The following is a 16,563-nucleotide window of genomic DNA, read 5'->3' as shown; positions in this document are numbered from 1 at the left end:
ATAATCATTCTTGGATAAAAAAAAAAAAAAAGAACAAAACAAAAAGAAAAACCATCAAAGCAGGAACACCTCTTCTTCTTGAATAAATTACTTTGTCAAAAGAAGATATCCACAAACTCATTTTCACATTGATGTATTAATAGTATAAAAGAAAAGAAAACCGTAGCACCATAACCTCTGTATAGGTATTGGAACCAGGAGACCCTACCACTATGATAATGAACTGTCAAACTGCTGGCAGTTGTACTCTTGCCTGGCTCTATCGGGTGCAAATGTGTCTTACAGCCTGAGCTGGTATATTAAAGTAGTAGTTCCTACTTCCAGATTATAATGAATCATACTGACTCATACCATGTTTAGACATTATTAATTGGTTGAGGGCTAGAAGCTGATGCGCTCATCCAATAAATGTCTAAACTCGGTACGGGCTTGCTATAATAATGCGAACATATAAATTTCTGCTTTGGTGTATCAGCCCAGAGCAGAAGCAGACTATTCATGAACAGTTGACTACTGGATGGTGCCAAGGGACTTTCAGCACCATAAAAACTACAGTGGACTGTACTGGTCATGGTGCTTAGAGTTCTCCCTTACTAATAAAACAAGAATTAAAAAAAAAAAAAAAAAAAAAACAGGAATACAGTCCAAAAGCTACAAGGCAGTTGTAAAAGCACACAATTAATCCCATTAAATACCACACAATGAATCCCATTAAATACCAATGACATAACAAAGCAACCTTTATATAGCCTTTATCAAAATGCAATGTCAAATTTATTTAATGCTTAAAATTACAAGTACTAGGTTATTAGTCAGGCCTTAAAAGTTACTCGTCACTGCCAGCCTGGAGAATGCATAGTACCCTTACCAAGGGTAAATACCTACTCATGAGGGTTACATATTCACTCGCCAATGGCTAATGGCAAAGTGTAGATTTCAATATCCAGCTATGTTGTGCATACTAAAACACCTACTCATCAAGTAGGCAAGCACTGCACACAAACATTTGTGATCTTTTGCAGGCATATAAGGTCTGCGTTAAAATATAAATTAATATAAGAATAGGGATTGGCAGAGTTATCCATTCTTTTATGCTGTTTATCCAAAAGAAGGCAAACAAAAAAAACTATTGTAGCCATTTCCAATTATGGATCCTCCTCGACTCCATAATGGCATTTAGATTTCACCTTGGAACAACATGTTCACATACATATCAATTATATCCTTAAATATGCAGTTCATGCAAAAAAGCATTGAAGCTTTTTTTTTTTAAATATGTCTATAAAATCTAATAAACAGATATCTACATAATGCACTGAAGCATTTCATTTGTTTCCATGCCAATTACTGTAACTATTAGAATCTATTTATAAACAACGCACCTTATGTCAGAAAATCCATAGATTACCTTAAGAGACAACATGTCTTTATTGCCCTTCTACAGGAAACTCCCCTAAAGGAGGAGGCTAATAGACTACTTAAGGATAGATACTATCCAGTTAACCACTATAGCAACCACCCCACGTCCAGAAAGGCGGGAACGGCTATCCTGCTTGCAGCTCACCTGCAATTTGAAACGATAGAGGTACAGGGAGACCCTGGAGGCAGGTTCCTATTCGTAAAGGGAATGATCTCCGGGAAAATGTACACAATGGCTACCATATACACTCCGAACACGGGACAGGCCAGCTTCCTCCGCAGGACACTCTCAAAACTGGGCAGATTCCTGGAAGGGATACTGATACTTGGAGGCGACCTGAATATTTCTCTGGATCCCCTAGTAGACACATCCACGGGACAGAGCAGCATCCCGAGCTCAGCGCTCAAGACCATTCACAGGTCCCTCAGAGACCTGAGGCGAGTAGATACATGGAGAGCCCTGCACCCGGAGACTCGGGATTACACCTACTACTCAACGTTACACCGCAGATACACCCGTATAGACTACCTATTTGTACAACAAGAGGGCCTCACGTACCTGAGAAAGGCAGATATCCAACCCACACCCTGGTCAGATCATTGCGCAACGAGGATAACTATGACGTCACCACTTTACCACCCGGCTAGAACATCATGGAGACTCAACGATGCGCTCCTCTTAGACATGCCGACTCAGGACCAAATTATGACACACTTACACCAGTACTTTGAAGACAACACCACAGAAGCGGTGTCTGACATGACAATCTGGGAAGCGCACAAGAGCATCATTAGGGGACACCTAATACAGATCGCGACGCGAAAGAAAAAGGAAGCTGGCCAACAGCTCCTGGACCTTTCCAGGCAGATAGCGGTGTTGGAACGGACCCACAAGAGAACCCAAAGCGACCAGACATACAGGGAACTGACCACCAGTAGGAGGCAACTGATGGACATTATAGAACGCAAACATATCAGATACCAGCACCGCTCAAAGACCTTTTTCTATTTACACACAAATAAAAGGGGTAAGGCTGCTCGCCCGAATGCTAAGGGGCACACAAAATAGAGCACAGGTACGGACCCTGCGTACACGACAAGGTAGATTGACGCAATTCCCGGATTTAAGTAATTCTATATGAGGCTCTATATAACATCACTCAAGAAGGAGAGACAGACCCCTGAGGGAAAACAAGCAGACATAGTCAGATACCTACAGGATTTTCACTCCGAGGCCCTTACACCGGCTGAAGCGGAGGCCCTAGACGCCCCCATAACCGAAGAGGAAATACGGATGGCCCTGAAAGTGGCAAAAACAGGCAAGGCACAAGAGGCCCGGAGGGGTTCCCGGTGGACTATTACAAGAAATTTGGTGAGGTGCTCCTACCACGACTAGCGAAGGCATTCAACAACCTACGGGAGGGTACAAACTTCCACAGAGAATCAATGGCCGCGACAATCACGGTGAGCCCGAAACCTGGTAACAACACAGAAGAGGTAGGGAATTACCGACCAATCTCCCTCATCAACACAGATGTTAAACTCTTCTCCAAGATCCTGGCTTCCAGACTGCAAACCTATATGCCCAGACTGGTACACCCAGACCAAACCGGGTTTATCCCGGGCAGGGAAGCCAGAGACAACACGCTCCAACTTTTCACGATCCAACACCTAGCAATGCGCCTGCAGACTAAGCTACTCCTGCTCTCCACGGATGCAGAAAAAGCATTCGATAGAGTGGACTGGCTCTTCATAACAGAGACGTTGAGGAGAGTCGGAATAGGAGACGGAATGATGACCTGGATCGCGACACTCTACCAGCAGCCGAATGCAAGAGTAAGAGTTAATGGAGCACTGACAGACAGCTTCGACATCCGGAATGGCACCAGACAAGGCTGCCCACTGTCACGGCTCTTATTTGTACTTACCTTGGAACCGTTCCGGGACTGAGTGAGAGAGACAACCGCGATAACGGGACTGAAATATAAAACTCAAGAGCATAAAGTAGCAGCGTATGCCGACGATATGATGTTTTTCTTAGACAACCCACTTGAAACTCTGCCACGGCTCATGGAGGAATTTCACGTTTATGGAAACGTTTCTGGACTGAAGCTAAACATATCTAAATGTGACGCCATGAACATCACGGTGCCAAAGGGGGAGTACGTACAACTGAAACAAAGGTTCCCCTTCCAATGGTGTAAGGAGTGGATGAAGTACCTGGGGATATGGATCACAACTGAAGCTAAGGATGTATACATGCATAATTATGGGCCCCTTCTGGCCAACGTCCTGGGTGATCTTAAAGGGAAACTCCAGTGCCAGAAAAACGATCCATTTTTCTGGCACTGGAGGGTCCCTCTCCCTCCCACCCACCAATCACCGGTTACTGAAGGGGTGAAAACCCCTTCAGTCACTTACCTGGGACAGCGGCGATGTCCCTCGACGCTGTCTCCTCCTCCGCGACGCTCCTCCCAGTGATTGCGTCGGCCGGTGGGCGAGTCTGATCTCGCCCACCGGCCGAGGAGACCTAATGCGCATGCGCGGAAATGCCGCGCATGCGCATTACGTCTCCCCATAGGAAAGCATTGAAAAATCATTTCAATGCTTTCCTATGGGGTTTTGAGCGACGCTGGAGGTCCTCACACAGCGTGAGGACGTCCAGCGACGCTCTAGCACAGGAAACCTGTGCTAGAACCCAGGAAGTGACCTCTAGTGGCTGTCTAATAGACAGCCACTAGAGGTGGAGTTAACCCTGCAATGTAATTATTGCAGTTTATGAAAAACTGCAATAATTACACTTGCAGGGTTAAGAGTAGTGGGAGTTGGCACCCAGACCACTCCAATGAGCAGAAGTGGTCTGAGTGCCTGGAGTGTCCCTTTAAGAGATGGAATCACAACCACATTTCATGGCAGGGACGTATAGCAGCAATAAAGATGAATGTCCTGCCCAGGGTGTTGTATTTATTCCACACCATTCCACGGATACTCCCTCTAACATTCTTCAAGACACTCCGATCAGCGGTTCTTCAGTACATCTGGAAGGGTGAGAGAGCTAGGATTAGCCACGATAAACTGAGCCTACCAAAAACATGGGGAGGGCTTGCCCTACCGGATTTCGGCAAATACTATCAAGCGACGGTCCTGCAGCAACTCAGGGAAATCCACACGAACGCACCCCACAAACTATGGGTCTCCCTCAACAGAGACATCGCGGACAACCGCCTACACTCACATATTTGGCTCAAAGAATCGGAGGCCACGAAGGACCTCGGGGAAGAGTCCCCCTACACACAGACGCTTAAAGCTTGGAATAGGATAAGAAAGGCACCATACATCTCTCCGAAACCGAGCCCACTGATCCCCATCACCCACAACTCAGACTTAGGAGATGGCCTTCCCTCATCCGCATGGCCAATGACGACTCAAGATGGCTACCTACCCATGCAAGCGGCGCTGTCGGAATCGGGCATTAAGGCGCTGAGAGATCTGACGGATGGAGAGACACCCACAGTAATGCAGCAGTTCCACTACGCCCAACTGAAACATTATTATCATAACCTCCCACACAAGACCAAGCTGCACAGGGACCTGGCCTGGTACGAAAGACTTTGCTACCACACCCCAGGCAGAGGGCACGGTCTCAGTTATATATCAACGCCTAATCACCGGAGACAGAGATAAGAAGGACATGTTCAAACAGGGATGGGAAGACCTCACAGAACAGACCTTCACGGAGGCCCAATGGGAGAAAATCCTAGTGCTACAGCACAAAAGCTCCACCAGCTCTCAATACCAGGAAGTGAACTATAAATTGATCTCCCACTGGCACCGCACACCGTTCCTTCTCCACCGGATGAACGCGACGATCCCAGAAATCTGCTGGAGATGTGAAGATGACCAAGGAACACTTCGACACATATGGTGGGACTGTACTATCATCAAACCCTACTGGGAGGGCATTGAGAAGGAAATAGAGATCATCCTTGGGGAGCACGCGCACTTGACTGTAGACTTAGCCCTAATCCACCACACTGAAAAAACGCTCTCGGTGTACAAAAGATCCATACTGCCACATCTGCTTAATGCAGCAAAAGCACTAATACCCCTAATGTTGAAGGCTACTAACCCACCGACAGTGGGACAGTGGAGACATAAAGTCGAAAAAATACAAAAGGCGGAATCCACGATTTCAGAACTGCAGGGAAGAGGGGAAAAACAGAGATGTGGCGACCATGGTATATGTACATCTCACGAAATACAAACAACGACTGAATACGGTGAACACGAATAAGAGAGCAGGGGACGGGGGCCCGGGCGACCTGCCGCTACACCCTCACTCACCCCTACCCCTTACACAGGTTCCCCTATGAATCCCCCAGCCGCACCGCATAAACCACAGGGAAACACCACACACGAATGGAAGCAGCACCCCAGAGACATAGCTGGGGAAAACCCAGCTAAACAAACTAGTGAATCAGAGCATCACCTCAGTGGAGGGCGCTAGCCAGTGAACTTATCACACTCGCCTCTGGAAGGTGACGAGACATGAACTCACAGACTCGGAGGGTGAAGCGGGAGAGACGACCTCTCGCGTAGCAGGCACACAAAACCCCACATACCTCAACGCATGACCACATACCTAACCCCGGACAGGGGGGAAGACGTGTAGTGACGACCCCCCCCCCCCCGACAGCTGCGGGGCCCTGGGGGTGGGGAGAGATCAAGGGGAGAAACATGAAATAAGGAAGGTAGGAACGCACTGGGAGAGGAAAGGAGAAGGACACACCACTGAATGGCACAATCGATACACCCTAACTACACATCCACGACTACAGGCACACAACCACCCACACACATTAAAGACTGATGACACACACTATTTCAGCCCAACTCACACCCGAGAGGGTAGCCCCTACTCAAAACTAACAATTTCAGGAGGGTTCCCTATAAGAGAACACGGATAAGCTAGGCCCAATACTGCCCTGCACTACCGCACTCTGGAAGGACTCATGAGTCTCCTCTTCCAGACAACACTTATACAATCGCGATACAACGCAAAGGGAGCTCTGAGAATAACAAAACACTATTGGAGGTAGTTAGACATACAAAGTTACTAACAACTGACACGGCAGTCTAGAAAGCAAATTAACCGTGCACGGAAGGGGACATGTGTATCCATAGCCATTGGGGGTGTGCAGATCCTCAAGGGGACCAAGGAGCTATTGGGTATTAATATTCATAGATAGGAACCCTCAGTTAATCAAGCAAATTGAACAAGAGATAAACCAGTTTGGGAAAGGATCTATGTTTATGGTAGAAGAGAAAGGTGAACCCATTACTGTTGAGGGCCTGCGTGCCCACGTGAAAATTCAGTTACAAAATGTATCTTCGCGCATGTTGCGCTTTGAACGTTATGCTTGAAATACTGATAGAGACCTGCGAGTCTCATTGTATTCTGCTCTCATCAACATAAAACAGAATAAAAACCATAGATTAGTAGGCATGGGGTAAAACATTTTCTTCTTTCTTTAAACATTTGACAATTTAGCAAACAGATGATATAACTGTAAGGATATGGGGATTTAAAAAAATAAAAATAAAAGAAATAAAAAAAACTTACAGGATCCAAGCTTAAAACTTCATAAGGGTTGTATTCTTGATATTCTCTGTCAGTTTTAGAAACTTTGTAGGCAAGAAAAAGAAATAATGCCCATCCGATTAGCAGAACAATTTTCCTATTTGAAAAAGGAAAAAAAAAATAAGTATTTTCATTGGACATGCAGTTTAGGATAAAAAGGTCATCCATAAGACATGGGGATAATAAGCATTAAACGTAAGTCAAGCAATTGTTAAAATCCTGCTGCTGACAACTGCAATAGGGACTTTCTCCATTAGCTCCAATATTAAAGCAGCACTCCTCCTCCTCCTCCCCCACCCCACCCTTCTCTATTTTGTAACGATAGAAAAGACTAACTTGTTTCAGTATATTTCCTCCGTCTGACTTTCTCAGACACTGGGTGGAGCTACAGTGTCAATTCAGACAGCCGTTAGCAGTGCAATTGGCGCTTTCTTCTCTAAAGACCTCAATGCTGTACTTTCCAGGAGATAAAGGGGACATGCCCGCAAGGGACAGGTTCAGGTAAGTAAATCTCACCTTTACCTCCACCCCCCTCCATCACCAGCAAATTCTGCAAACAGTGACAGTGCCGCTTTAACACTGGGGGTGGGGCGGAGAGGAACACATACAAAAATAGCTTAAATATGGTTACTTACTTTATTTTAGGGACAATACTTTGCTGTGGCTTGATTGACTTAAGCTGGTACCACAAACAACTTCTATAAATATGCCGTATGTTTTTCAACCGAACTTGCTCTAAAAATTAAAAAACAATACATTATAATTATAAACAAGCGTTAGTCAGAGGAAACTCTGGAAAATCTGGAGTGTAACAGAGCACAAAATTTCTAGAGAAAAATAATGTTTAAAGTGAACCTGATAAGAGCAAATCAACTTACCTGAAATTGTCCCAATATACATTGAATACACCATATATCAAAATGATACATGGTGTATTCAATGTGAAATATAAAGATTAACTCACTTTGCACCATTTGTGGAAGGGCAACACCCAACTCCTGCCGTCATCTCCATAGGCTCATCCTGGTCTCTTCTTTGATTTGCCCTGCTTGGGATGCAACCCTATGCAGGGCAAATCTCTTCAGTGATTTGGCTTTGTTGTCAGCATCGGAACAGACTGACGTCACGCCACCTTGTTCCTATACTCCCACCAGCACTAAAAGCGCAAGCTGGGGAGTTTCCATAGCAACTGCAAAGCATGTGCTGCAGTTGCCATGGGAGGAGAACAGAGAGACCTCCTGTGGGAAATCTTTTCAGCTCTTCCTTGTCAGTCAATATCGCAGCACACCGAGGCATTGACTGACAGCTGGAAAAAAAATTACAATTAAAAAAAAATTCTAACCAATACAATTAGATTTTTTGAAATCTTTACATTTGCCAGCACACTGTGAGTGCAATGTATAGATAAAATCTTATGCTCAATCTAATGAGTATACATTATTTGGGATATGACCTTTATTCCTCCAGTCATGCTATGACAGCACATACAGGGCAGTTTGTAAACTATCTCAAACAAGCAGATCTTGTATTTGAACTATTTCCCAACATATTAAAAGTAAGAATCTTGAATTAAGCACTGCAATGAGAATTCAGTTATTTCTATAATTCCTTACTTCAATGAACTGGAGGTTCACCAAAATCACCGTTGTTCCCATACAGTAAATACAATAAAATGAGGAAACTTCAATAAAAAGGTACAATGAACATGTATTCGGTAACAAATGCAATTAAAATGCTAAATCTTAATTTCTTAAATCACTTGCAGACAAGTACCGTGACAGTTTACTAGCTCCCTAACATCTGCACAAATAAAGGACAACTCAAAACCAAATCTCAGATGTCTTTCTATAATGCCTTGACAATTACTTTTCCAAACTTCTACAGACCAGAGATATGTCTACTTTTGTTAACTTCTCAGAACTAATACTTCCCGAATCCAATGATCCTCCAGGATAACTCTAAGCACCTTTAAAACATCAGGTTGCTGACCCGGTTGGTGCAGCACCTCTGGTGGGGTTTTTTACAGGGCAACCCCCCAAAAAAAGGCATAACAAATATGCAAATACAACATGAAATCAGGGATCTCGCAAGCGAATGTGTGTTCATGTAACAATTGGTTCGCTAAAATGCAAATAAAAAAAATGGAGTACATGGACAATAGAAAAACAAAAACTATGATGGAGAGAACAAAATTATTCTAATGAAACATTTGGTCAAGGTATGATCATCAGAAATCAAGACTTATACCAGCACATTAATACAAATGAATATGCACATAGAAAGCCAAATAAAAACAAAGATTAATATTATGGAATGCAAATGAATTATATATTTTACAGTAAAAATAGAAGGTAATTTTACCCAATAGATGTATCAGGGCTTAAAACTTAAGAGTCCTATGCTACTAGTGTAAGCTCACCTGCCACGTCAAGGCAAACCTCTTAGGTGAGTCCTGCACTAACAATTCACCTTGCTTCCTTCAGCTAAAAAATAAAAAAAATCTCTCTAATGAGAAAGAGAGGGGTATTTTTCTAAACTCCTTCATACTTATAAACCGTTAGTAGGGAACACATGGGGTAAGCGGGAGCATCGTAACACATAAGTAAATACACAAAAATAAGTCCTGCGCTCAAACTCCCACTACTCCTGGGCTGCCGCCCATGCTCTTATAAATTTTAACTGGAAATATAATTAACTATGCCTAACAAATTTTTTTTTTTAAAACATTAAAAGATATTTGTAGAGACATCTTTCACTAATATGGTCAACAAATCGGTATAGGAATATTAGCGAAGCACTGAAGATTTTATAATGGTGAATTGTTATAACTACAAGATGACTGTACATATGACAAACTTTGGAAGAATGTTAATGGGTCAGTCTACGTTCTATAACCACTACAGCCTGTTGCAGTGGATATTGTGCCAAGAGATTATGAGAATCGTCCCCTGGCAGTAATAGGCTGCGAGTGTCAGCTGAAGATACAGGCCACCATTCAAAAATGGTTTGACACAGACTGGTTGTCTAGTAGCACCATGACTATTACAATGGGTTGTAGTGGTTATGGTGTTCCCTTTATTTTTTTTAAGGGAAGTCTTAATAATGCGATGTCAAAATAGGTCTATAAAGAACAAAAATTTTAGTATGGCATCAAGAATAGAAAAAAATTTAAATCTTTAGTTCATGAAGTGTCGCACGGCTCCTCTCAGTGCGAATATACATGTAGCAGGACCCAAAATTTCCACTCATCACTTGCCGTTATCCAGTGTAAATCTAGCCCTTGCATGTATAAATTCATCCCCAGCGAGTATACCAATACAATTGGGATAACGTTTAAGGCCTGGTTACTAGTATAAGACTGCAAATGTTAAGCCCTGCATATAGCATCCATTTCTCATGCATTGCTCACTAACACTGCCTCATTAGTGCATTCTTTGAGGGGTACTTAACGTTCATGTGTTGATGCATCATGCAGATTTGTGTGTGTGGCCTCAGATATGTGGGGAAAACTATTCGCCCCTTCAAGAGGCGAGTTATGGAACACATACATTCAGTTAGGAATTTTAGAGACACCCCAATCTCTAGACATGTTAGAAATGAACACCAAGGTGACACACGAGGGATCAAGTTTGCAGGTATAGAGAAGATCCAGCTAGGACGCAGAGGAGGCGACCTGGACCGTACTCTTCTCAAGAGAGAATGCTATTGGATCTACAAATTCAATACACTGGCCCCGAACGGACTAAATGAAGGGTTTACATTCACGCCCTTCATTGAAAATTAAAATGAGTTTCACAGTAGATAATATTCAACATCAGTAGTAATGCAAATTACTTAAACTGTATATATGTATATATAACAATCTGTGTAAATACTTTAGTTATTTGTGTGTTTAAGTTTGGTTTTTAATGTCCCTCGGCCCCTTAATCACAGAAGTGAACTAGTGATACAATATCTATATTTAAGGAAACATTGCTAAAGAACTAAAAGGACATTTCTATTTATTTACACACAGACGAAGATATGTATGTACAGTAAGTTTTCGTCTTGTCCCGTCCCTTTAAATAACCAGGACACAGATCTTGTGTTCCTAGACAAATATAGCATGGATCCGTTTATTACTCTTACATATATTCAGACATGGATGCATAGATTTTTTAGATCCTGCCCCTTTAAATAAGGACCTGGATCATGTAAACAATTTATCTGCCATTTATACCACACTTGCATATATGTATGTACAAATATATACTTTTGTATCACTGATGCATCACTAATGTGCATATGTGTATACATCATGGACTAAGCTCCTCTAATCATAAATTTTGTGCAAAGAGGATTATTAGCTGGACCATTCAGACTAAGAGTGGATACAGACTAATCTTTGTCTGATCCACTAGATAAAAAATGACACAGATCGTCAACTTGTTCAATATGAATTGAACGTTTAGACGACAGTACACCAGGGAGGTCCTTTAGAATCCCTGCCAATCATCCGGTGACGTTCACAAGGGGGCGGCACCCACTTGAACGGAACTTTTTGGCGCGAACATTTCTTTGACACGCCCACTGTTTTCCGACCCGGTACTCCTATATAAAAGAGCCGCACGAGGGACAGACTGACACTATACCTCTGACGAAGGCGCATCAAGGCGCTGAAACGCGCGTTAGGTTAGTTTAGTCAGGAGAAGCCACATATTTAAGATTCCAGCGAGCTATAGATTTATGAATCTGGGGGCTGAGGATGTCGAATTAATCAATTTATTCTATAGAGAGGAGCTTTGGATGCTCAGCTCTTTTCGTGTGATCTGGGGGTTTGGGAGGTGGATCCCTCGAGAGAAGGGGCTTCCAATGTTCGAGCATTCAGCTGTGACAAGTCTGCAATTTAGCTCCACTGCTTTTTAGTGACAAAACGTTAAAATTAAAGTTATAAGTTACAATTTAACATCCCACAACACAGGGATTCTAAAGCTATGGGGCAACAATGTGCACTTGATATAATATCCCCACAAACAGGGATTTAAGAGCAACGGAGCAATAATGTGCACTTGATACAATTTGTTTCCAATATTGTTACCAGGTACACCAGGTTTTTATACCTATTCTGAGCTCTTCTCTCCATAGCTCATCCTATTTTGGCTATTGAGCCCATTTGCTGGAATCCTATCTGGGGTGTGTTTTTTCTGGGAGGACTATATATATTATAGATTATGGTCCACACCCAACAGGTATTCTGGGGTCTGGGAGAGGAATCCTTTGAGAGAAGGGACTTCTAATGCTCCAGCTTGATCATTCAGCTGGGTCAGCTCATTTACCTCTATTGCTTTCCAGTGGTAGCACGATTTAGTAAAATATCCCACAACATAGGGACTTTACAACTGAGCAACAATGTGTACTTGATCCCACAACACAGGGATTTAAGAGCAATTGAGCAACTATGTGCACTTGATACAATTTGTTTCCAATATTGTTACCAAGTGCACCAGGTTTTTATACCTATTTTTGAGCTCCTCTCTCTATATCTCACCCTATCTGGCTATTGAGCCTACTTGCTGGAGTTTTATCTGGGGTGTTTTTGGGAGGACCCAATATATATATTACAGATTATGGTCTACACCCACAGTTATTTTTGTGGCTCTCCTTATCATTATTTTATACTTTTTTCTTACCAACTTTTTTTCACTTTTTATTTTTGTTGGTGTTTACACATATATATTTTATTTTGACAAATTACAATAAACGTTAAGTTTTATCGTGAAGCATTACCGAAGGGAGGGGTCTCCTATTGGGTGGATCAGGTTTGGGGTTGAGGAGGTTCCTCTTCTCCACCTAGGTCTACCTTTTTGTAAATATTGTTCTTTCCTACGTGAAAGTTGCCTTAGTTTATGATGTAGTTACATAGTAAGACTAAAGCATAAAGCAATAATAACATTAGAAAAAACAAATAAAGAGTGTGGAAACTATCAGATGCAATGCTGCTAGAATGGATTGCTGATCTACACATCCTTGGCATTCTGAAATAATGCACAGAGTCCCCTTTTAGAGCTAGGAGTGGCAAAGAAAGTTCAGTCACTTCCAGTTTCCTGGAGAATCTATGAGTCACAAATAATGTTCAGGTGAGTATCCATTATAGCCTATTGTTTTCTATAAGTTGTTATCAATATATTATTCACCCATCATGCACTTAAAAGGAAGTCTGTCATCTTCAACCTAGCGCTAATTGGTAAGAAAAAAATATTTAAAAGGGGTTAAAAATATTAGATTAGATATTGCTGAACAATTATTGTCACAGGGACAACTATATGTTTACTTATTTTACACATGTATATTACAATCTCCATAAGCATTTGGCACATTCATTTGCTTAGCTATTCAAAAATGATTTCCCCGAAAACGTATTAAAGTTTTATTAAAAACAAGCATTTGAAAATAGATTCTCATTGATGATTTTAAATTACTTGCTAGCATATTTGCCAGTTTTCAATGAGGAAGCAGCACATACAAGCCTTATCTTGGTCAAAATGTGGAAATGTATTTCTACAATAGGGAAAATGTCAATATTTAGGTCTCAACAACATGATAGATTTTTCTTTTAAATTACTATTATTTGAGAAAAACTACATAATTTCTATCTTAATATTAATTGCAGGTTAGCAGACACAAAATGAAGAGTGATGAAACTCTTACAATGACAAAGTCACAAAACAAAATTGTTCAAATTCACAATACTGTAACTGGAAAAACAAGTGTCAAAGTTTGTTAATCATCCTTTTGCAGGTAAGAATACAACAAAGTATTACAGACTCCTAGGTGTTGTCTAGTCATAGTACATTTTCTTACATGAGCGAAACAAATAATTCATCCCTAAAAATGCAAGATCCTGTTACCTAATGCCTGGTTCTTTATAGTAGATAAATATTGAGCATATATTGTTGGTTTTTACATTATTACAGTATGCATTCCTTTTATCAATGATATGTGGGTGGTGCAGAATCCAGGGAAGTGCTTTGAAACTTAATGGCAGAAGCTAAAATGATGTCATGCAATGTGGGGGCAGACAGTTAGCCCCAGTGCCTTGCATGTCTATACTGAGATCTCAATGCAGAGGGTGCTTAACCTTTGCACTTGCTGTTGTAGACTACATTTCCCAGGATGCTGAAACATTCATTATTCTAGGAAATGTAGTGAACAATAGCATTTGTGTGAAAGGTGAGTATTCCGTAAGCTTTATCAGTTTTAAAATGATTAAACATAAAAAGCAACTCCAACCCCTGCACAGCTGTGATAGATTTCCAAGTCCGTATTATGTATATTCCACTATTAAGGGATTATATACCTCCATTATATTATTACACATCCCATTATGTTATTACACCTCCATTATATTCTGATATATCCCATTATGTTACTATACCTCCACTATATCAGATTATGTTCACCCATTATCATTTAACCTACCCCTGATATTATAACCTATCCCTATAATAATATTTGCCACATATTATAACACACCACCAGATTATAAACTGCCCCCCTAATATTATAACCCACACCATATTATAACCTACCCCCATATTTTAACCTGCCCTCCATGACATTATAACCCACATAATATTATAACGTGCCCCCCATGATGTTATAATCTGCACCCCCTCCCCTCTGATATGGAGGGCACGATATATTATTATAACCTCCCCCCCCCCCCACCGATATTACAACCTGCCCCCCTCTCTCTGATATTATAACCTGCCCCCCTCTCTGATATTATAACCTGCCCCCCCTCTCTGATATTATAACCTGCCCCCCCTCTCTGATATTATAACCTGCCCCCCCTCTCTGATATTATAACCTGCCCCCCCTCTCTCTGATATTATACCCTGCCCCCCCTCTCTCTCTGATATTATACCCTGCCCCCCCTCTCTCTCTGATATTATACCCTGCCCCCCCCTCTCTCTCTGATATTATACCCTGCCCCCTCCTCTCTCTCTAATATTATACCCTGCCCCCTCCCCCCATGATATTATAACCTGCCCCCCCCTCTCTCTCTGATATTATACCCTGCCCCCCCCCCCTCTCTCTAATATTATACCCTGCCCCCTCCCCCCATGATATTATAACCTGCCCCCTCTATACAGGTAGGTGCCATATGTACTCGTGCTGTGTGTTGATACAGGGCACTAGCTCAGTGTGAGGTGCTCGGTGTCTCCCAGCCCAGGCTGCTCCTCACTTACCCGAGTTCTGGTCTCGGGGCCATAGGTAATATGTGGCCGGGATGACGATCAGACCCACGAAGGAGGTCAGGAAGTAGAAAAACGTGTTGCCGCTATCGTCGTACTGGAACTGCTGTCCGGCCATGGTCACTGCTGGCCCTCCTCACCGGGAATCCCCGGGACCCGGTACCACACACACAGCCCCCGGCACGCAACCAGCGAACCACCGACTGCCGTTACCCGGCGAAGGCCCCGCCCACCGCCTCCTCTGGGAAACGCCTACACATCGCGTCATCATCACCAACTCTCGCGACAGACGTTATGGGATACGTGTTACTTTATCAAACAAACTTTATTGAAAGGGACACAAAGTTTTGTTTTGGGTTGTTTTTTTTCCCAAGAAACTTTATTGAATGCAAACAAAAACAAACAAACAAAAGTTCAGGCAGTGAGGCAGAACATTCAAGGCTATAATGGAGTTATTGCAGGGAGATAGTGTCTTGCCCAGGGCGTGTGATTCCTTGTCCATTGTGAAAACCCTGTCAGTCACTGTGATGTGTGTGGGGGTGTGTGGATTATTTACTCGGTAGAGGTACCACCATAGACCTCTGATGTGTCTGGGAGACAATGGGTGAAACCTTGTTGGTGTCTAGAAAATAAACTGAGATGGTACAGCCGTTAAAGGGACACTGCAGACACCCAGACCACTTCTGCCCATTGGAGTGGTCTGGGTGCCAACTCCCACTACCCTTCACCCTGCAACTGTAATTATTGCAGTTTTTTTTATAAACTGCAATGATTGCCTTGCAGGGTTAACCTCTTAAGGACACATGACATGTCATGATTCCATTTTATTCCAGAAGCTTGGTCCTTAAGGGGTTAAAGGACCCAAAGCACTGAAGGGGGAGGAAGGGGTTAATCCCTTACCTTTTTTTCTAGTGCCGGGCTCCCTCGGCGCTGGGACTCTCCTCCCTCTTCTTCCGTCATCGGCTGAATGCACACGCGCGCGCGAATTCAGCCAGTCTCATAGGAAAGCTCTATCAATGCTTTCCTATGGACGCTGGCGTCTTGTCACTGTGAAAAATCACAGTGAGAGGCACCTCTAGCGGCTGTCAATGAGACAGCCACTAGAGGCTGGATTAACCCATAGGTAAATATAGCAGTTTCTCTGAAACTGCTATGTTTACTGCAAAAAAGGGTTAAACCTAGCTGGACCAGCCTATAGTGGTTCTTTAATTCCTCCTCGAGCGGCTGTCTACCAGACAGCCACTAGAGGGCGCTTCCTGCATCATA

The 16,563-nt window shown here is 42.7% G+C and overlaps 1 protein-coding gene across 1 annotated transcript in view; it reads right to left on the bottom strand.

Moving 5' to 3' along the window:
- The window catches only part of SEC63 (SEC63 homolog, protein translocation regulator), a 40,592-nt gene extending 25,048 nt beyond the window's left edge, over window positions 1-15,544 (bottom strand). The window contains exons 1-3 of the mRNA XM_063443540.1: window positions 15,292-15,544; window positions 7,696-7,795; window positions 7,043-7,157 (exon numbers count right to left, since the gene is read on the bottom strand). Coding sequence (XP_063299610.1) covers window positions 7,043-7,157; window positions 7,696-7,795; window positions 15,292-15,415 — 339 coding nt within the window. The 5' untranslated portion in view covers window positions 15,416-15,544. The remainder of the gene's footprint in view (window positions 1-7,042; window positions 7,158-7,695; window positions 7,796-15,291) is intronic.
- Between the last annotated feature and the right edge of the window lie 1,019 nt (window positions 15,545-16,563).

The sequence above is a fragment of the Pelobates fuscus genome, chromosome 2, assembly GCF_036172605.1.
Source record: "Pelobates fuscus isolate aPelFus1 chromosome 2, aPelFus1.pri, whole genome shotgun sequence".
In the NCBI taxonomy this organism is placed as follows: Eukaryota; Metazoa; Chordata; class Amphibia; order Anura; family Pelobatidae; genus Pelobates; species Pelobates fuscus.
Note: the sequence above shows the minus strand (reverse complement) of the source record. Positions and strands in the feature narration are given on the sequence as shown.